Source organism: Lemur catta, chromosome 5 (genome assembly GCF_020740605.2).
Source record: "Lemur catta isolate mLemCat1 chromosome 5, mLemCat1.pri, whole genome shotgun sequence".
NCBI classification, from domain to species: Eukaryota; Metazoa; Chordata; class Mammalia; order Primates; family Lemuridae; genus Lemur; species Lemur catta.
The window spans coordinates 625,138-650,439 of NC_059132.1; the positions used below are offsets into that span (position 1 = coordinate 625,138).

Genomic DNA, 25,302 nt, shown 5'->3' on the forward strand with positions numbered 1-25,302 from the left:
GGAGCCATCAGGCCGGTCGGTCCCGCCCAAAGCGCTGCCCTGCGTGGAGGGCACCCTCGCCCCCGACCCAGCTCTGGCTGCTGCCATGAGACACAGAAGCTCCTGTCTGAGAGGAGCCCCCCCCCGCCGCACCGAGTCCCCCCAGGCAGAGAAGCAGGAGACAGGGCGGACCCTGGAGCCTTCGGGAGATGCCACAGCAGCTACTCTCACTGGCCCGTCCCCTCACGCCCTCCCAGCCCCGGGCGTGGGCCTCGCTGGGGACCCGGGTCTCTGAGATGTGTCACACTCTGTCAGTGGGTCTGCTCCAGCCCCAGAGTCTCTGGGTCCCCCAGGGACGTCCTAGCAACTCTGAGGGGGGGCGCAGGCCCCAGGGGTCCCGCCTGGTGGGAGGCCAGGGGCCTGGCTGGTTCCCAGAGGGACTAGGCGTGAACCAGGGGCCACGTACGCGCCCCTTTCTTTAATGCTCACAGCAACCCTACAGGGGAGGCGTGTTCCCCATTCCCATTTTACAGGTGAGCAGCACAAAGTTCAGAGAGGTAAAGCGACTTTCCCAGAGTCACCCAGCCAGTTAGCAGTAACCGCCAGCGTTCTCAGCCAGGTCTGGACAGCTCGTCCTACTGTAGGAGACCCAGCCCAAGGCCCAACGGGAAGGGCTTAGGACACACAGGTCATCCACAGGCTGGTGCCTTGAGTGACAGGGCACGGGGCATCCTTTGTTCCTGGACTCACATGTGGATCCCCTCCCCCCGTCCCCTCCTGACCCCCACAAGGCCTGTCTCGGGGCCAGGCTAAGGCCAGACCCCATCTACAGCTTGAGGGGCCACGACAGTTGGATTTCCCAACTTTACTGTTTTGCTTTCTTTTCTAAGAATTCATGAGCTACGAAAGCCACACATTTTGGGGCCATACGTGGAGCTGAACGGCCCAGAGCTCCGATGGCAAAGCACCTCTGCAAAGCTGCACAGCTCTGACGCCGTCAGCTGGGGTCTCTCTCAGCCGAGGAGCGTCCGCCGGTGAGACGGGGCAGGCCTGGGGTCCCCCCCAGGAGCAATGCTCCCAGGAGGGACAGGCGGGGTGACCGAGGTCCTCTGACCCCTCTGACCACCGTGGTACCTGCTCAGGACAGGGTGGTCGGGCCCTACTTCTCGCCACCAGTGACAAGTGACCCCGTGCTAGGTTACGGGTTCTGGGCACATTCGCGCCTGCCTGGCGCCAGGGCCTTACCTGCACCATTCGCTCAAACATGTGTGCTAAAGGCAAATAGGAAATGTGCACATCCGCACAAGTGGGAGCCCACTGGCTCTGCAAGAGAACAGAAGGAGCCCCGGCAAGGCCCGGTCAGTGAGGCGGGCGTCTTACCTGGATCACTCTCTCAAACATGTGAGCCAGAGGCAGGAAGGAGATGAGCACATCGTCCTGTCTCGGAAAGATCACTTTCTGCAGGTGACGGGCATGGGAGACAGAAGGGAAAGAAACACTGACAGGAAGACGACAAGAAAGTCATAAAACAATAAAGAGAAAATGGTCCTGCGGGGGGCCAAACAGGGAGAGGGACGGGGAGGAGGACAGAGGGAGAGAGAGAGAGGTGAGGTGAGCGAGAGAAGGAAGGAGAGCGAGAGGGACTGGGCGGCAGGCGAAGGTGCAGAAGGAAGAGAGAGACAGGGACAGGCCGTAGGAAGCGGAGGGTTAGGTCGCAGCGCCAGGGTCTAGGTTATCTGCAGAAGCAAGAGCCAGAGGCACAGATAAACCAGCAGAGCCGGGCTCCGCAGGGGTCTCCTTGGGGGGGGGGCTGCCCCTCACTTGCAGTCAGTCAGCGCCTGCCGGCTCTCTCCCCTCCTTGCCCTCTCCCTCCTTCCCACACCTGCCTCTCCAGTCCCCCTGGTCCCCTGGGCAGGTGTGCAGGTCTTAGCTAACCAGCATCTCCTAGTCCTCTTCCAGACAAAGGGGCCAGAGAGCCGTGAGTGGCTGGGGAACGAGCCCCCCCGGAAAGAGGAGGAGACAAGCCAAGCCCCACATATGCAGCTGAACGTGGCCTCCCGGGCCAGGCCTGGGACCGGGGCCTTAGGGCAGCTGGGGAGCCCTGCTGTGCCGGCCGCACTGGGGGGCTCGGGCTGGGCTGCGCCTTCAGGAACTCTCCCTGGCTGGACTCCCTGCTCTCTAGCTGGTCCCACGCCATCCCTCTCCTGGGCTGGCTTTCGCCCAGTTGGGACAAACCCTGGGATCCGGGCTCAGGGCTCCTAACCTGGGCTCAGCCGCCAATTGTCTCTCGCAGTTTCTACCAAACATACAACCGTCTGGTGCGTGTGCCCCCCAGTGTCACCTGGCGTGAACGGGGAGGGTGACTCCCCGATGGTGGAGAAAACGCCTGACTGCTGTGAAATACACGCTCCTTTATCCTGAGGGAAACTGCAGGTCATACTCACCACTTTGGGGAAAGTCCTCCTCTCTCAGCTGGTTATAAAATGCTAACATGCTTTTGTGAGGCCAAGAAATCAAAGCTCTTTAAATTTAAATTTACCTTTAAGTACAGCCTTATAAATTAGCAGTTGCCGCTGTTTCTCAGACTCTAGTAGTCCTTAAACACAAAATGACTGAATTAAACCCTGATCTACTTGGAAAACAGCTATTGAAAATCACTTTCCGATCAAGATACACACAAGACCACAGGCATATCCATTTTTAAAGTTAAAAAAATGAAGAATAGGTTTGCATGCTTTTCTTTTCGGGATCTTAGCAATCAATTGGCTCTTTATCACATGGATCCTTGCAGTGTCTGGGGCTACACGTGGCTGCACAGTGGGCTGCTCTGGTGAAACAGCAACTCCTGTCCGAGGCCGACAGCCCAGACCGTATCAGGGAAAATCCTGAGGCTGGAGCTTGTGCTCCGGAGACACCTGCGTTAGGGATTCTACTTTATTCACCTCTGTCACTTTCAGAAAGCCTGAGAAATCGGCCACCACGTTCCCGTGGGTGAGCATTGCACCTTTGGGGTTCCCTGTGGAAAGAAAGCAAGAAGGCAAATCAGCGGGGAGCCCGAGGGCCGCTCCTCAAGGACAGCACCCAGTGGGCACCCCGACACTTGGCCGTCCACTCCAGCCCCTGGCCTTCGTCCCCAGCCACCTCGGACGTCTAGGCACACGACTGCTGCTTCGGGGACTTCCATCCTGTAGACCCTCAAAGCCCACCCTGCGGGTTCTAGCACCTTGTCCCCCCCCCTCGGGGAGCCCAGGCTCTCGGCCCGAGGAGGACTCGTGTCCCGAATCCTGCAGTCAGCTCTGCTGGCAGAGGACCCCCTGCTGCCTTGGGCTCTGGAAAGGGCCCAGGCCTAGGCCAGGCTGGAGGTCCAGGGGCTGGGCCAGCCCTTCCTGCCTGCTCACCGGCATGGATGTTCTTGCTTTGTCTTGTCACAACTTGCACTACCGCTCGTGAGGCCTGGTCCTCGGGGCTGCTAGGAGGCCCCAGAGGACAGAGGCAGCCGGGGACCCAGGGCACAGCAGGCCGGAGAGCCAGCCCGGCCACTGTTCGACAGGGCTCGAGTCCGAGCCACTGCTCCCGGCAAGCGACAGCCCCTCCCTCAGCTCCCTCACCGGGACTGAGACAGTGACGCCCACTCTGCGGCTGCCACGGGGCTAAGGACACAAGCCACGTGCGGACGATGCTGAAGCTGTTCCCACCGAGGCAGCCAACGATGTCACAGTGGACGTTGCCACAGAGGTGGCAGATCTAGTAGCTGCGAAACCGCAAAAGTGAGGGGCCGAATGACCCAGGAATTGTCAAATACACTGACATGTTAACTTGGCGACCTCCCCCAGCAGGAAGTGACGAGAGGGCTGAGTGAGCAGAGACTGAGAGAATCACACCAAACGCAGCCGAAGGGCTCCCTGTAAAATGGCTAATTTGATGCTATGTGGATTTTGCCTCGATGCAAAAGGGAGAGAGAAGAGGACTGATCTTTGTCGAGAGCCACAGGGAGCCCGATAGCCCATCCGAAGGAGAGGAACGAGGGTCCTCTCTCCCAGCCCAGCCGGCAGCGCAGGCCAACGCAGACCCTCGGGATCGGCCGAAAGGCCCAAACGTGCTCCCTGCCGCGGGGGCCCGCTGAGAACTGTGAGGGAGCCTGTGGTGGCCAAAACCAGATCAGTGCCGGGAACTGGACACGGGGTCTGCAGGGGGCACGTCAGTCCGGGGGGACGAGGAAGATCTTGTCCCTGAGGCCACTTTGCCGGGCGTGAGGCTGGGCTCAAGGTTTCCCTGCAGGGGAGGGAGTGGGGTTTGGGGACAGCGCTGGGCCCTCCGGTCGGGCCTTCTGACCGTGTGCTTCTGCCTGTGCACAGCCAAAGGTGAGGTACGACAGAGGATGGTGACCGACACGCTCTGGCAGTTTGACAACGAAGGCAGAGAGCTCATCGTCCTGCTAAAGCCTCCCAGATCTTCTTTAGGATTGAGTCTTACTTTTATCAATCCCATATCCACCAATTTTTAAAAAATCAGACTTGAGGGCTGGTAAGAACAGAAATAACCACTACGACAGCAGCTCCACACCGTGCGAGGCATTTCGTACATGGTAGCTCATTACCCTACGCAATAGCTGTTAAATGTGCTCATTTACTGGCCGGGGCGGTGGCTCACGCCTGTAATCCCAGCACTCTGGGAGGCCGAGGCAGGAGGATCGCTCAAGGTCAGGAGTTCGAGACCAGCCTGAGCAAGAGCGAGACCCCTGTCTCTACTAAAAAAAATAGAAAGAAATTATCTGGCCAACTAAAAATATACAAAAAAAATTAGCTGGGCATGGCTGTAGTCCCAGGTACTCGGGAGCCTGAGGCAGGAGGATCGCTTAAGCCCAGGAGTTTGAGGTTGCTGTGAGCTAGGCTGATGCCACGGCACTCACTCTAGCCCGGGCAACAGAGTGAGACTCTGTCTCAAAAAAAAAAAAAAAAAAGTGCCATTTACTGCCCAAGGAAACGCAATCTTAAGAGAGGTTGACTGATTCCCACACTGCCCAGCAGCAGAACTGAGATGCGGTTTTCTGCGTATGATCACACAGGTCTTCAAGCAAATGGTGCAAAACAAACAGGTCACGGTGACCATTGTCCTCAAAAGCCACCTCTGGGTGCCCCAGCTCTAGGGCTTACGGGCTGATGCCTGCAGGTGCCTGGGCCTTCGCGGGCATCCTCCGTTAGAGCAGAAAGGAGCCCCCAACCGCAACGGCCTCCACTTCCTCAGCCTCTCCGCCCCACGGCCAGCGCTCAGACCCACCCGGAGGCTCCCTCGTGCCGAGACCCCTCATCCGACTCCCCCTTCCTTCCCGCCCACCCCTCCCTCCCAGGACGGCCCCTGCACCCCTCACTTCAGCCACCCTCTTGCCGGGGGCTCCAGCGCCTGGGCTTCCTGGGGGGCTGACCCAGCGGCCCACCTTCCCGCTCCTCCTCGACGCGGCCCTGGGGGCTCACAGCCTCCAGTCCCAGAGGGGCTTTCTCCACAGACACTGCCACGCGCCCCCCTTAGCCTCCTCTCACCCCCAGCCGGGACCCCGACTCCCACTCTCCACAGAGGAGGCAGGAGCCGCCACGGATGCCCGCACCCTCTCCTCCTCCCTTCCCTCCTGGCAGGGCTGCCTCTTCCTGGTGCTTGGAAGCCCCCCCCCACACCACAGCTGGGGGGCTTTGCCGCATCCAGCACCCCCTGCTGTCCGCTCTCTGGTGGCCTCTCCTGACTCTCAGGTGTTACCCCCACCCGCAGCCACCTCCCAGTGCCAGCCTCACTCTCCGCCTTCCCTTCACAGTCAACTTTTTAAAAAAATAAACATTCTCTTCCAGCATAACATATACGTGGAAAAGTGCCCAAGTAAGTGTACAGCTCGATGGACGTTTTCAAAGTGAACTCACCTGAGCACCAGCATCCAGACCAAGAGACAGACATCTGCACCCCAGGGAGCCCCTGGCAACCTGGGACCCTAACCCTGACCCCTAACCCTAACCTCTAACCCTGACCCCTAACCCTAACCCTGACCCTAACCCTAACCCTGACCCTGACCCCTAACCCTAACCCTGACCCCTAACCCTAACCCTAACCCCTAACCCTAACCCTAACCCTAACCCTTCCAGCTGCCACGATCCCGAGACACTCGCTCTCCTAACTTGTAAAACCATAGAGGTTTTACCGCATTTTGTGACTTTATATAAAAGAAATCATCCAGGCTTGCCTGGTTTCTGTCACTCAGGGCTGTGGCTCAATGTTCTGCTACAGGCAGGTACCCCCATTGCTGACGGGCATGTGAGTTGTTCTGGATTTCGACTGTGGCAGACAGTGTGGCTAGGACAGGACAAAACAGAGCCTGCCTCTGGGTGACACAGCCGAGCTTCCAGAAAGAATTCTGCGTGTGCTCGTACCAGACCCACACCTGCACGTCCCTCCGCCCCTCAGTCCACCGCAGCCAGCTTCTCCACCCCGTGCCCGTGACCAGCCTCGGCCAGGACACCAGCAGGCGGTTCTGCGGTGACATCCTGCCGGTGCGACGGGGCCACAGACGACGCTGACGGCCTCTGGCTGCTCCTGCTCAGCCTCCACACAGAACGCCGACCCCTCAGCCCACTCACGCCGGGGCTCTCAGGCCCCGCCCAGCCGTCCCTTCCGCACTCAGCCTCCCGCAGAGCCAGGCCTCTGTCCCTTTGTCACGCAGGCTCCCGCAAAGCCAGGCCTCCAGGAAGCCCTTCCTCCTCGTCCCGCCACCCGCCCTCAGGACTCTCCCAGACTGACGTCCTCGGAATCCTTTCTGTCCACTGCACAGACCTCTCCGTGGCCGGGGGCCTCACGCACCAGGGATGCGGACCTCAGGCTGGGCCTGTGTCACACTGTAACCGCCTGATGACACGACCTGTGAGCCCACGCGTGCCGGCCGTGTCTTCTCCAGCCCCGCGTGCCGCACCCCAGTGCTGGGTCTGACGCACAGAGTGGGCACCCCGAAACTGAGCTGAGTGACTATGCGTGAATTAGAGAAACCATGCTGCAACGCGGACTGAGCAGAGTGCGTTTTGAAAGATCGCTGTATTTTCTTCTCTGGGGAGACAAGGTTCATAAACCCCTGAGGACGCAACGTCTTGACTCCCATTCCAGGGCCCAATTTCCCAAACCAGGCTGTGTTACACCTGCAAATTATCTTTTTCTGAAGGGGAGGTTCGGCTCAGATTCCAGCACAGCTGACAGTTATTTTGAAATGAACAACCAACCTCAGACCACCATCGGCCACCGCTGGGCGCAAACCGATCACAGCTCTCACCTTCCCCGGGGACGCCGTGGCCGGGCCAGGGGCTCTGCAGCCCTAGCTTGTTCTGAGAATCTCCACCGGCCTTTCTGGCACTTGCCACCAAGGAAATCTCCCCAGAATGACTCCGTCAGAATCACAGGCCAAATACCAGGCTCGGATCATATTTTCCATCTTTCCCCACTGAAGGGACAGTGTGGCTGGGACGTGGGGCTCACGGGCAGGGGAAGCCGTGTCCAGGCTGCGATGCTGAGGACGCCGGGGCCGATGTGCGGCGAGAGGAGGAACTCGGGAGGCTCAGCACAGGCTCAGCCTGAGGCCGAGGAAATGCAAGCGTGCGGCCGGGCTGGGCAGTGTCAGGCCAGGAGCTGCTCGTGCCCAGCTCTGCCGGGCGCCAGCCTTACCTTCCGAGAGGGGCCCGGGACGCTGCATCGCAGCCTGTTTTCCAGACTCCACACGTTCTGCTTCCACCAGGCGGAGCTCGAGCAGGACGGCTCGGCTTTTCATCGTGAGTCCGGTCTGGAAAAGCGCTGGACGTGACGTCGGCCCTCTCCGGCCGGCAGCAGCACATTTCTGCACCACGAGGCTCCTTCCCAGATCCAGGGGTGGCGTCTGGGACCACGTGACTTGTTAAAAGCCTGAGGCACTCGTTGAAGGCAGGGGTCCAAAGATAGGGCCACAGCGGTGACCTGCTCCCCAAAACCACGTCACCAAAAGTCCACATTGTGAGACTCAGGACAGAAAGTTGTTTAAGAGGAACATAAACCTGAAGGTTTTTTTTTTGTTTGTTTGTTTGTTTTTGAGACAGGGTCTCGCTCTGTTACCTGGGCTGGAGTGCAGTGGTGTCATCATAGCTCACTGCAGCCTCCAACTCCTGGGCTCAAGCCATCCTCCCGCCTCAGCCTCCAGAGAAGCTGGGACTACAGGCATGCGCCACCACTCCTGGCTAATTTTTCTATTTTTTGTAGAGATGGGATCTCACCCTTGCTCAGGCTGGTCTCGAACACCTGGACCCAAGCGATCCTCCCGCCTCGGCCTCCCAGAGTGCTGGGATTACAGGCGTGAGCCACCGCGCCCGGTGAAGGGCGCTCCTGAGTTCCGGGTTGGCGCCGGATGTCATCTCCGGAGAGAGGCTGCGCCATTTCTGTCCTGACAGGTCTCGCAGAGTGTGGGGATCCTCAAACCCACACGAGTCAATGGCAGAAGTGCATCTCGATTCCATAGAGTCACATTTGTCACGATCCACCGACACGGACGATCCCGCCTGTGGGCTGGTCAGAGGCGGCCACACGCCTTGGTGGAGGCTGCGTCTGGGGAAGGCGCGGACACCCCAGGCCGCCGCCCGCAAGAGCCATCAAGGCGGCCAGTTCTCCGTCTGGAACCGGAAGGCTGGAGACGTCTTCCCATCCAGGGCGAGGGTGAAACAGGAAGAGCCCTGGACTGGGCGTCAGGGGAGCAGGTCCTCGTGCCTCCAGGTGCTGGGGGCGTCCCCTGGGGCAGGCCCAGTGGTGTCCCCGCTGGCCCCACGGGCTGTGTTGAGGCCCCCGCAGTGCAGTGCGAGGGAGACTGTAGACTGCAGAGTGTTGTGCCTGTGCCATGGTCCTCATGTGTGTTATGCCTCCCCCAGGAAGCCTTCCCTGACTGTTCTGCCTCTACCGATGCATGTGATCCTTTGTCAGGGCCAGGCGTGAAGTGTCACTTCTGCTTGTGTCTTCTGCTGACAGCCTTGCCCAGGGCACAGCGCCCGCAGGGCACTTGGAGTGCCCTTCCATGGCACACAGCACCCCGTCTTCTACGTGGCTCCTTTTTAGAGACAGGGTCTCATTCTGTCACCCGTGTTGGAGTACAGTGGCGTGATCACTGCAGCCTCGAACTCCTGGGCTCAAGTGATCCTCCTGCCTCAGCCTCCCGAGTAGCTGGGACTACAGGGGCAGCACCATGCCTGGCTATGGATAATTCTTTTTTTTTTTTCTTTTTCTTTTTTTTAGAGATGGGGTCTTGCTATGTTGCCCACGTTGGCCTTGAACTCCTGGCCTCAAGTGATCCTACTTCCTCAGCCTCCCAAAGTGCTGGAATTACAGCTGTGAGCCACCCTGCCCAGCCATCTACTTGGTACCTTTAACCACCCTCCTCAGAGATGAGACTGGGGACAGTGGTGGCAGGGAGGTTAGGTGACTGGTTCACAGTCCCCTGACAGATGGGGGAGACGGGACTCGAACCCAGGCTCTCAGACAGCAAACCCCACACTCCCTCCCCAGCCCCTGACCCGCAGGCCAGGCAGGGCAGGAAGCAGAGGAGTGAGAGCTGTTTCCCGCAGAGCGACGACCCCAGTGAGAAAGGTCCTTCCTCCAGCACATGACCCAGCTGCCCGTGTCCCGCTGGCTCGGCTCTGGGGGGCGCTAAGCCCCCAGCCGGCACCTCCAGTCTGCACCCTCCGTCCGCCTCTGTCCCGCCTGTGCTTCCCGGCGCTGGATACTGGGAGCCGCAGGGGGGACCCAGCGTCTGGCGCCAGGCACGGGCCACGGCTCAGCCCACTTCAGAGGGCATCAGAGGCCCCTGCGGTCACCTCCCAGGTCACCAGGGAGGGTGCAGGGGCCGCGGCTGGTGCTCTGGGGGCCTCAGCTTACCTGTCGTGCCACTTGTGAAACACACGATGGAGAGGTCGTCGGGCCGCGGGGGCTGCAGGGGTGAGAAGAGGAGGGTGCTGGGCAGACCCCATGTGGCCAGCCAGGGCCCGAGACGCCTGGGCCCCCCCACCAGCCCCCCGTGTGTGCGGCATGCGGGCGTGTGCGTGTGCAGGCAGCATCACCTGGGGACACGCAGAGAGGGTCACAGGGACAGCAGTGCCACGAGGCCACTGCCCAGGGGCCCCTTGCTGGTCTTGCTGCCCAGCCCAGCCTCTCGAAGGGGAAAAACACGACTTCCCAAAGAAACGGCCCCTGGAGAACCAAGGTGGCCAGGGCTGCTGCCCCTTCTCTCTCCCGAACACCTGACTCCACTCCAGGCACGTCCCCGGCTGCAGCCCACGGAGGCCCCGGACCCCCGCGTGGCACGTCCTGCCGTGTCCGCAGGGGCTGCTCACTGGCACCCAGGGCATGTCTGGCGCCACGCGGAGCCCACCCAGGGAGGGCTCTGAGGACAGGCCCCGTGCTCGCCCGCTCGGCACGGCCCTACCGGCAGCTCAGCTTACCACAGGGACTCGGTGATTCTCCTGGCCACAGTCCTGAAAGAAGAAAATACTGTTTTTAAATGCTCAAAGTTCTCACCAATCAAAATAAACTCAGCATAGTGGGCCCTGCCCCTGCACCAGGCCCAGAACCCGAGATTCCCTGCCGGGAGGCGGTCGCTGTGACAGGGCACCTCAGTGGCCTGTCCTCAGACACCCGCCGAGACTCTGGAGAGAGGAGGTGCCCAGAGGCCCTGCCCCCCCCCCCATTGCAGACAGGGAGCCTGAGGCTCAGGGACAGGCGCTCAGAGTTTGGGGCCTGCGGGGCTCACGGCGCACCCGGCACACGCTCAGGACAAGTCACCGGGGGGAGGGGCTTTCAGACCAGCAGCCAGTGCTGGGGACAGGTGGGGGTCGCTAAAGCCACAGCGGGGGCAGCGCAGGGCCGGGGGGGGGCAGCGGGAGCCCTGGGGAGCCGGGGGCCTGGACCCAGCAGGGCATGGAGCGGGCCCTGAGGCCCTGAGGCCAGGAGGCCAGGATGTCCTGTGCTGCCCCGGCCGGCCACAAGCTGCCACCAACCCGACGTCTCTGGGGACGCCACGCACAGAAAAGTCAGTTCTGCGGGCTGCTGGGGGTCGGGCCACATTTGCAAGAACCTCTCCGAGACCCTGGACTTCAGGGCTACAGTCCCTGGGTAGACAGGCTGGCGCCAGCCGGCAATCAGGAAACTCCGGAAACTGGGAGGGCCGGCGCCACGGCTCACCTGTTGGCACCTGGGGCCGCGACTGCCCCGGCCACGGAGCCTGTCCGCTAGCGGATGCCGTGGGCACCAACCCCACCACCAGCCCTGCAACGCCCGCCCTGTCTGGACACTGACACCCCTGAGGGCCCCAACGGCCCCCAGGGCACGGGAGGGGCAGACAGGCAGCAGCTGCAGCCAGTGGGGCCCCGCGAGCAGCCCAGCAGCCCCTCACCTCCACTGCCTGCATGGACTTAACGGCCACCCCGCTCTTCTGGCCCCGCTCCCGCAGGGCCTCCTCGAACGGCTCCATGAGGATGATCAGCCGGAGGCCCGGAGTCTCTCTCCTCTCCACGTGCTCCAGCAGAAGCGCGGCCTTCTGGGGCTTGTCCACAATCACCGTGCTGATGTCGGCTGCAGGGGCCGTCACGGACAGTCAGGCCGCGCGCGCGACCGAGCAGCCCGGGCCCGGCCGCGGCACCACGGCTGCGTGTCCCACAGTGCGTGTGAACATGGAGGACAGGCCGTGGGTGCCGTGCTGGAACGTGCCGGGGTCCTGGGCAGAACCAAGGCCAGGAGACCCCGGAGCCGATGCCGAGCGCCCCGTGCTCCAGGCTCTCCCCAACATCCCAGGTCTCCGTGAGATATTCACCCCCCCAGCGTCTGCGCCAAACTGCCACCAACCTCAGGGCTGCTGCCTGTGCTGTGCGGGGGCCCCTTCTGGGCTGCCCAGCCCCGCGGAAGGGGCCTCAGTGAAGTCTGACCAGGGGCCGACTCAGGGGCCAGGGTGTGAGTCCCCACCGTTTGCTCAGAGCAGAAGCAACGTGGCTCTTACGAGCATCAGACAACCAGTATGACCTGAGACGCTGGGGCCGGGGACGCCTACCAACGGCGGAAGCAGGGGCCAGGGGCCAGGGGCCAGGGGCTCACCTGTGTTGATGATGTAGCGGATGGCGCCCGGGCCCAGGGTGTCGTAGAGAGGGACCACCACCATGGAGTACGTGTAGCAGGCCAGCTCCGCGATGATCCACTGTGGGGACCACAGGGCAGGGTGGGGACAGAAAGGGGGTCAGAGGGCCGTGTTGCCCTTGGGCCCAGGCGACCGGGGTCCCTGAGCCAAGCCCTGTGCCTGACCCTCCCCGCGAGGAGGAATCCACAGGCTGCGGGTCGTGCTCATCCCCAGCTGTCCGGACCACGCTTGCCCCCGGGAATTCTGCACCTCCCGATTCCACGTCCCAGCAGCGCCCAGCCCACTCCCAGGCGGGGTGGGCCCCCCCAGGTCCTTCCTTCCCAGCGGGTCACAGGCAGCCGCTTGTGGGGCCGGGTGGGGCCGGGTGGGGCCGGGCAGGGGCAGAGTCAGGGGTGGGAATGGGGGGAGGCACAGCCCGGGCATCTCCGCTTGCTCTCTCGTCCCGGGTCCCACAGGCAGTGGGAGCAGGACCGTTCCGTGGGCCCCCGACCCACCCCCCCACGAGCACCTCTGAAACGGTCGAGGCAGCTGCTCACCTCTGGCCGATTTTGTGCGAAAACGCCGACAAACTGGTCTGTGCCTGCCTTGCAGTTGTGCTGGAGGAGTCCGGACCCCAGAAATTCAGCCCTGTCGGCCACCTGCACAGACGGCGACGGGAGAACGGGGACTCTTCAGCCGGGAGGGACATTCCCGGCGGGATCCCACGGCTGGGAGAGGCCTCCCCGGCTCCCCACCCCCGGCACACTGAGGGCCCTCGAGGGTGCGGCCGGCAGTTTGGCAGACGGACAGGCAGTCAAACGACCCCCTGAGACCCAGCAGGGCACTCACCACCCCCCGCCCTGAGCACCAGGCCCATGTGAGGGGACAGGCTGGGGCCTGTCCGCTGTCACTCACCTCCTGGTAGGACAACCACTGGTATGGCTGCTTGGGCTTCCGGAAGCCAAGACAGGGCCCATTCCCTGCAGAGAGACGAGAAGGCCTGTGCCGGGGGAGGGCAGGGGGCTGTGCCGCACCCCCCCTGCCCCCTGGGACCTGAGGGGCATCCACACAGGGGTCCCAGGGGCCAGGGGACCTGCCCCACTGGCCCGTCTAACCTGGGGGGGCCATGAGGGCCTGCAGCACACTGTGTGGCATCTCGCCCGGGTCAGGGAGCTCCAGCCACGGGGACGCCCCGTCCCCACCACGACTCGTGTGACGTCCCCGCCACAGACCCAAGGACCGGGGGCCCTGGGAGGAGGCGGTGGGCTGCCTCTCGTGACCGCCTCCCTCTGCCTCCCCTGGGGACACCCAGACGCCAGAGGCTCAGGCTGGGAACGCTGCCAGCCGGTGGCCTGGTGGCTCGAGTTCACCAGGGCATAGACTGTGGGCCAGGAGACGGCCTGATGGCCGGACAGAGCTGAGGTCAAGGCCAAGGCCCTGTGGTCACATGACACAGCTGCTGCTCTCAGTGGGGGGAGGGGGGCCAAGAGTGGCTGCTCCCCAGGCCCTAGTGTCAGGCCTGTCACCCGCCCTGTCGCCACACACGCAGCCCCGCACAGCCCTCCCCAGGCCCGCGGCCCGCTCACCTGAGATGCTGAGCCCGCGGCGGAACACCTGGTACATGGTCCGGGCGTCGTCGTAGTAGTGGGTGAGCAGCTGAGGGCCCCTCGTGATCACAGACCGCCGCGCCCCGTCGCCATCCTGTGAGCGAAGCACAGGCCAGAGGGGCCAGCTCAGCCCGGTGCGGTGCAGGAGGGGCCGCGGCTCGCAGGGCCGGGACAGGCGCACGGCAGGGACAGACGCACGGCAGGGACAGGCGCACGGTCGGGACAGACTCACAGCCGGGACAGGCGCACGGCCGGGCCTCACAGCCGGCTGGGACGGGTCGTGTCAGTCACGCACTCGCCTGTGCACGCCTGGCTGCACACAGGCGGCCGCACGTGTCACACTCAGACACAGCCGGCTCACGACACAGGTCCGGTACTCCAGTGTCCCCCCCCCCACGTGATACACACGCGACACACACGAGACACCTGCACACCAGGTCGGCACTGACAAAACGTCCGGGATTCGTAGTTGCTGCTCCTACACCCCCACGACTCATTCACACAGCGTGGTGGGGGGCTGAACAGGGTCAGGCTGCCCCCTGGCGTCAGGATCAACCTGCCAGGGTGTCCCCCCCAACCACGATCCGCTGCTCTCCCCCAGGTGAGGACCATCCGGATGCAGCCCTCCTTAGCTAAGAAGGCTGCATGGTCATTCACACCATAGTGTGAATTAGCTTGAGGGCTGTGCTGGAGGCACTTTCCCGGGAGCAGAGGCCCAGGAGGCTGGGACGGGAGGGGAGGCTGGCACGGGAGGACAGGCTGGGACGGGAGGGGAGGCTGGCATGGGAGGACAGGCTGGGACGGGAGGACAGGCTGGGTTGTGCTGCTGTGCGGTGGGGAGGGGAGGGGAGCGGGCAGTGAGCCCCTGCTATGCAGAGTGGGAAGGCAGCAGCCCCCGAGCTGGGCCCAGGGACCAGGCTTCTCCTCCTCCTCCCCTTCACCCTGCCGCCCCTCCCCCCGGCCCCCCCGGTCCCAGAGTTCCACCTCTTCCCGAGCTCCGTGTGGGCTCAGAGCCCCCCACCTCCGCGAACATGAGGTCTGAGCAGATGTGAGAGCCCACGGCAAACAGCCAAACTCAAAACCACGGCAGCCCTCACTGCTCGGGAGTGGAAGGTCCCGCTGGGCCACACGAGACCTGCACGAGAAGCTGGGCACACGCAGTCAGACCCAGCTGGCACCAGGTGACAAATGTGACCCAGCAAGAGATTCTGCCAGGGACGAAGGAGGCTCAAGTGGGCGTGTGCTTGGGAGTGTCCACCGGGCTGCGTTTTGACGGATGCACAGGGGTTTGCCAGGCAGAGTGAGGCGTGGGGACGACAGGTGCAAATGCCCGGACCTGCCTGGGGGCAGGAGGTGCAGGCGTGTGTGGGAGCTCTGGACGGTGATGGTGGGAGAGGAGGCCGGAGAGGCTGCGGATCGAGGCAGGGAGTCTGGACTTCAGGCTGAAGGCAGTGGGGACCAGGGGGGGCTTCAAGCCAGGAGAGGTGACATTATCTGAACCGTTTGTCACCACGCAGCACCAGGCCCTGCAGGTCTGGGTCTCCCGCTGTCTCCCTCAATTCCCACCACTCCGTCCTTTGCCGGATGCCACTCTGGCTCCTGCGCTACTGGAGGATGAAGAAGAGCTCGGTCTCCCCAGGGAGGGGGGCCTTCGCTTCCCCCGCCGCCCCCTGCTCCCAGCCAGACCCTTGAGGTGATTCCCTTGGTGGTTTCCGTACAGGGACCCAGGGCTGTGCCCTGCGCTGTCCCGACCCCACCGAGACCCCGTCAGCGGGTGAGGTCCTGCTGCCGCCTGCTCACACTGGCTGCGTCTCTCCCCCGCGAAAACCCGCGATAAATTCATGCTGCCCATCCTGAGGTCCCTGCCCAGATGAGGGGCTCTGTCCTTGCTGGTCTCGCCAGACGAGTCACAGTCACCAGCTTAACCAAACGCAGCTGTTCCTAGTGATTCTCTGCTTCATGTCACCAAGCCCTCCCCACACCTGAGGGGGCAGGTGCTCTTTTTATTGCCCCCTTTACCACTGAAGGGACCGAGGCCCAGAGAGTCAAGACGCTGCCGGGGACCACGGAGCCCACACAGGCGCCGCCGAGCTTCGCCCTGGGACGGCCGTCGCCAAGGCACCGGCCCCTGGCCGGCCCCTCTCCAGCCCGTCCCATGGGCCAGCAGCCCACACGGGTCACCTTCTCCCAACGCCACCTCGGCCTCAGCGCACACCGCACCTTGGCAACGTCCCTCCTGCTGGAAAAACGCCCGTATGACCTTGGCCCCACCTTGACCTGGCCCCTCTCCAACCAGGCAAAGCATCGCCAGATGTACCGTCCCCAACACAGCGCGAGGGGCACAACACGCTGCCCGATGTCACTTCACACGGATGGGGGAGGCGGTGTGTCTAGACGTTTGCTCCTGTCTCGGAGGGAACAATGAACACAGGTCGTGTCCGGGGAGGAAAACGGGGGGGACCAGGGGAGGACGGCAGCAGCTTTTCAGCACGTGCCCTTGGCTTTTTGTGAACTGTATAAACCCATTATCTATTCAAAATGAATAGAATGGAAGTTTATGGGAAAAAAGCAAATTTTAAAAAGGCAAAATGAATTCCCTAAGCTTATTAAAAAACCGTATCTCTAAGCCTGGAAGGCCCCGTCTACTGGGCCGCCCTACCTCTGCCCTCAGTGGCTGCAGCTGTGGGGCTGGCGGGCAGGGCCGGGGGGCTGCGCTCTGGGTCCCGGCGCCGGAGCAGGACGGGGCCCGGGGAGCCTCTCGAGAGCCTGCTCGGGCTACTGGGGGAGCCAGTGAGCCAAGGCCCCTGTGCAGGGCGGCGGCGGTGAACCCGAGGCCCAGGCCAGGCTGTGCCAGGGCAGCGCCAGGCAGAGGCGGGAGCCTCAGGTGGCCAACCCTGCCGGAGGCTGCCGCGGGGCTGGTTGCCGGGGGAAACGGGCATCTCTGGGCCATCTGAGGTCAAATGAGCCACAAGCTGGGCTTCGGCCTTCAAGACGCCAGCCCTCTGCCCGGCACCTTCCGCAGCGGAGCTGACCCCCCCGCTCACCTCCAGCTCTTCCGACTGCACCAGGAGGTCGCAGGGCGGCTGCAGGGCCTTCGGCCGGTGGGTGAGCCAGTAGGCGAGGACGGCGGCCAGGGCGCCCACGCTCACCAGGGTGGTGGCCGGGAGGCTGCGGAAAAACTGGCCCAAGTCACCCAGCTCGGGCAGCCGCAGTAGCCTCAGGATCTCGTGTGTCTGCATCTTCTCCAGAAGCGAGAGGACGAGCTCTGCGGAAGACAAGAGGCAGATGAGGACAGAGCGCCGACCAGCAGGCCAGGGAGGGTCCCGGATCCCAGGCGCCCGCCGGGCTCGGCCCACCTGCTGTCGGGCAGGCCCGGGGCTGGCTGGGGGTGCGGTCGCCTGAGCCACATGGCACATCCCGGGAGCTGGCGACCTGCAAGGGTCTTTCCCAGGGAGCGGCCAGAGCAGCCACACCTGACGGTCATCGGCCCAGTTTTCCCAGAGTCCCGTGCTCAGGCCTGGCCACGGCTGACAGCTGCCGCCGTGTTTCCCAGGAGCCAGCGCCCCGGTGGCCCCGGCCTGGAGCCTGCTGGGCCTCGGGCCGCTGTGCCCTGGGGCCCACGCTACTCCCCTCTGCCCCGGGCTGTGGAGAAGGGGGTCAGACGTGCCCGGCACAGAGCCCAGGATGGGGGGTGGGGTGGGGTGGACGAGCCCAGGCTGCCCCCACCCCAGCTCCCAGCCCCCAGCCCTGACTCTGAGAGGGAGGAGGGGAGCCAGGCGGAGCCCCCAGCCCAACCGCACAGACTCCTGCAGGCCTCGCAACAGGAGCCAAGTCTGTCTGGGCACACAGGCGCCACGGCCGCGCACTGCCACTGACCGGCCCATGCCGAGCCCCGATCTCTCTGTGCTTGTGCGGAGAAGCAAGGAGGAGGGCGAGGGGAGCGGGCATCAGACCGGAGGGAACAGAAAGAGACCGAGGCTCAGAAAGACGGGGCCCAGGGAGGCACCGTGTGCACCCCTGGGGGACCCGCGTACTGGACGGAGGGGCTGGGCCAGGCACTGCGGCCCACAGGGGTCTGTGCTCTAGGGGTGACACCACAGGCTGAGTCCTGGGAACATCGTCAGCCACCGCGGGCTCGGGGCGCCCCTGGGGTGCAGCGAACGTGAGCCCCCGGCCAGGTGAGCCTCTCCATAAGAGCCCATGCGGCAAACTCAGCTTCCCGGCGGCCCCCTGAGCTGGCCATGAAGCCACCCCCAGCAACACCACGCTCCCGGCACGTCCGTCGGATGAAGGTTCCGCGTCATCGAAGCAGAGACCCAGCTACGGACCTCAGTGACTTCACCAGGGACAGCCACTCTGGGCAGGAATCTGGGCAGGACTCTGGGCTGGTCTTCCTGGGACGTTTCCCTCCCTGAGCTGCAGACGGGAAGACCAAGTCACAGCCAGGCCTCTCAGATACACGGCTCACGACTTAGTGGGAAATCCAAATGTGTTTACCAGCTCTGTGGGCTCTGAGCAGACTGACATTTCTCTTAACAAGCTCAACTGTCCCAATGAGCTAAGAAGCCAAGGCCCGAGAAAGCCCTGCCTAGCCCCTGAGGGCTCAGCTGTGCACCCCAAGAGTTTCAGAGACAACCCTGGAAGGACAGTCACCACCACCAGTACCTGGTCCTTGGCGGGTGCTCACGGACCCTAAGCTTTCTGTATCTGTGACATTTGGTGCCATGCTAGAGTTTCACGAAGTGCAGCCCAGAATGGTCAAACCATCCATCCATCCGTCCTGAAGTCCCTCATGTGTCCCTGCCGTCACCTGCCTCAGTGTCAGGCCTGCGCTCGTTCACAGGGGGACGTGGGGGGAGTGGGCAGTGCTGTGCTCAGACGTGGGAGCAGGGGAGGTGACTGAGGCAGGTGTGGGCAGGAGGTGACTGAGGCAGGTGTGGGCAGCCAGGGCCGGGCTCTGGCAGGAAGTGAAGTGACGCTGACACTAGAGGATGACGAGGGGAGGACGTCCCAGACAGGGGAAGCAAACGCACGCAGGCTGGCACTGAACGAGTGCATGGAGCACACAGGGAACCGAATATTCAGCTCAGAAAACAAATCTTGAGCCCATGAAATCCTGTACAAATATCACGGCCCCAAGTCCGTGAGGCCTTGGATACGCTGAGCTTCCGTGGTCCCCATATTGTCACAGTCCCGGTGGGGGCAGAGGGACCCGTGTGCACTCCCTGAATTCCTGAGGCCTGGGCACCCCTGTCCTGACCCCCCCAGAAGCCCCGCACTCGCCCTAAGGGGGAAGAAGTCCCCCTCTTCCGTGAGCGGGGTGCACCGTGAGCGAGCAGTAGACCCAGGACTCAGCCCGGGACCGGCCTCCAGAACCATCCCTGTGTGGTGCGGCCACGCCAGCCCCGGCCCACACCGGCCTATTCCCACAGCCCAGCCTGTCCTTCGCGCCGGTGCCGAGCCCACAGAAAACCAGCTCCGGCCCCTCAGAAGAGCCCAGCGAGGTTCTCCCACCCAGGTGGGGAACGCAGGGGCCACCAGAGCCCGCACAGGGGACCAGCCGGCTCCGTCCTTTGCTGGTGTTCACCATGCACACAGCACGGCGGGCTTCGCCTGGCTACACAAGACCCCGCCACGTTCTCACGGCTGGGTCCTTCCCTCTCCGCCTGGGGTGACGGGGAGCCGTGAGACAGGGCTTGGCCACCTGGTCCTTCTCGCGCCCCTGGGTGGGAGCCGCCCCTATGGCTGGGCCTGCACCTCCCCCTGGCTGGGCAGCAACCGGGGGTCTCATTCTCCCAGGCTCACCGCCCTTCCCAGACGGTCAGAACTGCCTGCATTTACCCGAGATTCCCTCCGTACCTGGGAGCCCCTGTAGAGCAGAGCCGCGAGCCCAGGTCCTCTGAGGACAATGACCTCAGAGCCAGCCCGTGCCACCAAGCCCTTGGCATGGGGAGGGCACCGCCTAGGCCGGGACGTCTGGCCTCATCGTAGTTCCCAGGGCGTGGCCCCTCCGGCTGGCACACCTCCCTGTCGACCTGGGGAGGGGCTCGGGGGTCCCCAGGGTCCCAGCCACGGCCCCTCCCCCTGTGCCCCGGGAGGCTCTCCTGGCTGCGGGGGGCGGGGGGTTTGGGGGGTTGCTGACGGCACCCAAGGGAATCCGCGTGCTGACGTTGCCAAGCGAGTGGCCTGTGTTTGTAAACATCCTCCTGGCGGGAGGACCAGGACCTCGGCGTGAACCAGCCTCCTGCTCTCCTGCCAGCCCAGCCTGTGCCCCTCCAGCCCCGGCAGGTTCAGAATGCCGGGGAGCGGCGCAGGCCGGGGCCTGGGGCCCCACCACAGGCTCTGCGGAGACGGCCCACGAGGGCAGGTGGGGAAAGGCACTGCAGTCGGGGTGGGAGAGGCCAGGAGGGGGTGCACCCGGGGGGGGCACGTTGGCCCCGTGGTCGGGCAGCAGAGCCAAGTCCCCGTGGAGGGGCCCTGGGCCCACGGCGTGGCTCTGAGCCCCTCTGCTGGCCCAGCCTCCTCACCCCACACTCTGGGCCTTCCCAGTCCGGCCAGGCGGCTCCACCGGGGCTGTTCTCCAAACATCTCTCAGATCTGCCCACCCCCGTCCCCAGCCCTGGGCCTGGGCCAGCCACCAAGCGAAGCCCACACTCCCACGCCACCCTCCTGGGACGCCCTGCTCCGACTGTGCTCACACTGATAGCAACACAGAGATACGACCCAGCCACACCGCTGCTCAAAAACCTTATCTGGCTCCCTATTGCCCTAGGACCAAAGTTCAAACTCATGCTGGCACTGAGGCCCTCCACGATCCTCAGATTCTTCCCTCCCCTTGGAATCACCCCAGCTTCCCTCTGTATCGGCCTGGGGTAGTGGCTCTTGCAGTGGGGTTCTGGCCTCTGAAAACGTCTGAGCCTTCAGAAACGGTGGAAACCCAAGCCTAGCCACCCAGCCACCACGGACGTCCTCGAGTCCCAGCGAAGAGCTCTGAAAAGAGCAGCATGACCTCTCCGAACGACCTCTCCGAGGGCCCGGGGGCCTCAGCAAACAAGCTTGGGAAAGGGCCCAGAGGGGGCTCCGGTGCGGAACTGACCTGGGTCCAGATCCTGACTCATACTCTTGACGGCCGTGTGGCCCTGGGCAAGTCAGCTGGGCCTCATCCCACACAAGCTGGGGACAGAGGGCAGTGCCAGGCACGCAGCAAGGGAAACACTCGGCAGAGAGCGTTAGCTGAAGCCGTCACTCCGTCTCTTTGCCAGCCTGCAGGGCTCAAAGACAGCTGAGAGCAGCTGCGTTCGCTCCCTACCTTTGCAGCGGCTCCTGGCACAGGGGAGGCGGCTGGGCCGGTCCCACTAGAACCAGCCTCCCTCTATGGGGCCGCGGGGCCCAGGGACAGAGGTTACCACATCTTGATCAAAGCACAGAAGTGGGGAAGGCCCTGCCCCAAGTCCGCCCTCCTGGGGACAGCGGTGGCAACAGACACCTGCTCTGATAAGCTGGGTGGGAGCAGAGGCCTTAGCAGCGGCGGCAGCTCCCCGGTGGCTGTGGGAGCAGGTCTGGCGGGGACGGGGCACACAGTGGCTCTGAGGAGCTGCTGGCCCCTCAAGGCCCCCGCGGCCCCCCTCGTGGGCACACAGGGCGGTGCTGGCTCCATCGGCCGGGAGGAGCCGAGCAGCCCGGCCTTAACCCTCACCCCGCCAGGGCCCCGGCGCACCCCCCCGGCCCTCCCCCGCCCATCTTCAGCCCTGGAGGGGAGTTTGCCAAGCGGGTCTCAAGGACAAAGCCTCCCCAATCCCCCAGATGCTGCTCGGGGGCCGGGGCCTTGCTGTGTGCTGGGGACCCGCAGTGAGCGGTGGGGGTGCTGAGGGAGGACCCCCGCCCACCTCCAGCCTCTCCTGGGGGCTGCCTCTGCCCCCACCCCCACAAGGTCACGCCCCCCCCCCCCGCTTGTGGAGGGGGAAGAAACTGGCCCAGCCCAGGAATACTCTGGGGAGCGGGGGCCCTGCCGGCCCAGGGCCGGGCTCCGTGGGTGGAAGACAAGGGCTCCTCTCTCCAAAGACCCCGCGTTGGCACACAGGCCCCTCCGTAACAGCCACCCCGAGACACAGTGTCCTGGGGCTGGGACGGCCACCCTGGAGCCGGGACCCACACTGCCGGGCTGCCCATTGGAACCTAGGCTGAACTCTGCACTCCTGCAGGTGACACTGAGGCCCAGGGACGCCCAGGGACTCATTCCCATGAGCTCTCTCCACGGGGGGAGGGTCAGGGGCTGGGGGGCTGCTCCTGGAGCTTTTCACTCCGCCCGCATGGCCAACATGTGGCTGGGCACACAGTAGGCTCACGGGGACAGGTGCTGGTGGGTCAGAGACAAGTCCGGGCCACCGGATCCCGGTCACCACCCCAAGGCCCTCCCCATGCCAGGTACTTCCGGGCAATTCTGAGTCTGCCCCTCTAGGCCACTGTTCCCCGACATCCAACCCTGCTCTCCGCTGCAAGAACGTCCCAGGCCACAGCCCAGTGCTCTGAGCCCCCCCAGAGCCGCTGGCCTAACTGCCCGGCAACCCAGAGCCCGCAGGCTGGCGATGCCTCCCACGGCCGACGGTGGCCCCACCACTCCCCCCCCACGGCGCTGCCACGGGGGCACCTGCTGCCTCCGCAGCCCTCACCTGGTCTCTCCCAAGCACCCCGGTTAAAACGCAGTCACCCGAGGACCCACCTGCAGCCCACAAAGCCCCTTCTCCTTTCTTCCTGGCAGGACCCCCGCTTTCCTGCAGACCAATTCAGAGATGTCTCTGAATAGCTGAAATCTTCCTTTAATGGTTCCCAGGGCAGCTTCGGGGCAGGAAATCCAGAGTTTGGTGGGAAACCCCAGGGGGTGCCGGGCGTGGGCTGGGGGAACAGATCCGCCCCAGGAAATGCACGGCCAGGGGCCAGGTTAGGAAACGCACAGACCTCGTGTCCCACCTGTGGGACCCCGACTCGCAGAGACGCACGCACGGCGGCCCCCACCGGCCCACGCGGCGAGAGACGGGCTTTCTCTGCCTTCTCCCCTGGGTTTTAATTAGAGTCACAGACCACAGACGACTGCAGGGCAGAGATGTGGCAAAGGGCCTCCCTGACTTGGGAGCTGCCAGGTGAGGCCACGGCACGTCCCCCGTGAGACGCCCGTGAGACCGGGTTGCCGGGCTACACGGGGGGACCCTGCAGAGTCTCCCCCGGGGCCCGGCTGCAGCTCCGAAGGCCCGATGACGCCCTTGAATGTAGCCAGGTTGGCCGTGACTGACCTCTCACAGGGCAGAGCCACCTGTCCCGCCAGCCCACGCCCCGTGGACACCCCCCGTGGCAGCCCCCCACGGCCTTCACCCGTCCCCGTGACGGAAACTCCGCATTCACTCACCCCGGGCCTGGTCAGCAGCCCAGGCCGCAGTCCTGAGCACGGCACCAGGAGGCCCAGCTCCAACAGCGCCTGCAGGAACTTTACCACCGGAGCAGCCTTGAGAACAGGGAGCAAACGGAAACACAGTGTCCTCCGCCGGCTCTGAGATAAAGGCCGTGTCCTCACCGTGGATCAGGCACGAGAGATTCTCAGAGCACAGAGTGACAGCAGAGGCTGACACAGTGGCGGCAGCTTTGGAAACACGCACATGGCCGGGACGGAGGGTGGGGTGAGCCTGGGTCCCTCACGCCCAGCTCTGGGGCAGCAGGCAGGACCCTGGGGTACCGGCCAGGGCCGTGGTCACAGCACAGGCAGGGGACACTCCTGGACAGACCCCGGAGTGCAGGAAGCCGAGTCCTCCGGCTGCAACACGATCCGTTCCCCTCCCTGCCGTGTCCCTGTCGGGGCGGCCAGCGTCCTGGACCCAGCAGCAGCCACCCGTTTCCTTCCCAGCCCAGACTGCGGACGCAGCAGGCTGGAGCTCAGGAAAGGGCACACGGGCTGCCGTGGCAACGCTGCGAACCCCGAGTTCCACTGCCGGGGGCTGGGGCACAGGAGGACGGGGCGTGACCTCCCCCAGCGACAGGCAAGCTCCTTGGGTGGGGAGGGTCCTGCCAGGACACAGCTGGGGTCACTGAGGCGGGGGGAGCAAGAGGGATCTGCTTGCTCATTCGTGTCACTTGGGGGCCCTGCCGGTCTCCTGGGGACACCTGCCCAGGGGGAAACGCACAAGACAGAACCTGAGACACGTCCTCGGCCAGGGAGGCAGGGTGGGACGGGGAGAACCAAGCTACAGCAGAGTGACAGAAGGGGGCTGCAGAGTGACAGGAGGGGCCTGTAAGATGCTGGGGCCAGACAGGAGCCGCCGCACAGGGGTGGGCGGGAGGCAGAGGCCTGCGGGCACCGAGGGCCGGGGCTCGGGGTGGGAGACCGGGACTCGGGGCGGGTAGCCGAGGCTGGCAGGATGGCCTTAGCTGCAGAAGGAGCAGACTGGCTGGTGTCGTGTCTACACCTCAGGCCTCCACAGTCACGGTGCCCAAGCCGATGGCGCCCCGGCTTACCTGGTCTAGCACCCTGGGGTCCGGGATGCCCCCGGCTCGCCCGGTCTAGCACCCCGGGGTCCGGGATGCCCCCGGCTCGCCCGGTCTAGCACCCCGGGGTCCAGGATGCCCCCGGCTCACCCGGTCTAGCACCCTGGGGTCCGGGATGCCACCAGGACTGCTGCTGCAGCCGGAGCTGGAATGGCTCCGTCACCCACCACCCCAGGTGCCAGTGATTCCTTCTGTAGAGTAGACAATGAGCAAGGAAAAAGAGTTTTGCCCATGGTTAAGGGCAACTTTTCTAGTAAATTTGGTAAATAGCTCGAATTTCTGGCAAACTCTATAAACAGCTTAATTTTCTGGCTTCTCCGTACTCTAACCCAATTCCTCTTCTGAATGCCACAAGAAGAAACAAATCTGAATTTCCATCCGTTCAGCAACAGGAATCTGCCGGCCCTGACTCGCCCCTCCGGAGAGGTGGCCTGCGGACCCGCGAGAGCCCCGGCACCCGAAGGGTTAGGGTGGAGCAGCCGCCCTCAGCTGGGCAGGGAGCTCGGCCTTGAAGAATGGGGCATATGCAAATGGCACCTCCAAGGAGCGGGCAGGGGGGGCTCCTGGCAGGCGGCTCCTCTCCACCGGGCTGTCACATGAAAGGGTTTGTGTTCCTGCCGCTGCTCAGGCTCCCGGCCAGGCTGGGGCTTGTTCTCACCAGAAAACAAAAATGTCTTTCAGACCAAAGCAAGCCAAGGCCCCAGCTGGCCTCGGACAGCTGCTGGACGCTGTTCACATCGACCCACCGTGAGCGTCACCCCTCGGAGTCCCTCTTCCCCCCACTGCCAGGAACCCCCGTCTGAGAGGGAGCTGGCGGCTCTGGGGCTGCGGAGAGGTGGGCTGGGGGCGGGGTGGGGAGTGAGGGTGGGGGTGGGGGGTGAGGAACAGGGGGTGGGGGTGAGGGGCAGGGTGTGGGGGTGAGGGTGGGGGTGGGGGTGAGGGGCAGGGGGTGGGAGTGAGGAGTAGGGGTGGGGGTTGAGGAGTAGGGGTGGGGGGTGGGGGGTAAGGAGTAGGGGTGGGGGTTGAGGAGTAGTGGTGGGGGGGGTGAGG

At 64.1% G+C, this 25,302-nt stretch overlaps 1 protein-coding gene across 1 annotated transcript in view; it reads right to left on the reverse strand.

Annotated features, from left to right (window-relative positions):
• The window catches only part of ACSL6 (acyl-CoA synthetase long chain family member 6), a 50,961-nt gene that overhangs the window by 19,200 nt on the left and 6,459 nt on the right, over positions 1-25,302 (reverse strand). Inside the window, exons 2-11 of the mRNA XM_045550733.1 lie at positions 16,767-16,987; positions 13,702-13,816; positions 13,031-13,095; positions 12,673-12,774; positions 12,097-12,196; positions 11,402-11,580; positions 10,452-10,484; positions 9,889-9,940; positions 2,922-2,995; positions 1,360-1,437 (exon numbers count right to left, since the gene is read on the reverse strand). Coding sequence (XP_045406689.1) covers positions 1,360-1,437; positions 2,922-2,995; positions 9,889-9,940; positions 10,452-10,484; positions 11,402-11,580; positions 12,097-12,196; positions 12,673-12,774; positions 13,031-13,095; positions 13,702-13,816; positions 16,767-16,987 — 1,019 coding nt within the window. The remainder of the gene's footprint in view (positions 1-1,359; positions 1,438-2,921; positions 2,996-9,888; positions 9,941-10,451; positions 10,485-11,401; positions 11,581-12,096; positions 12,197-12,672; positions 12,775-13,030; positions 13,096-13,701; positions 13,817-16,766; positions 16,988-25,302) is intronic.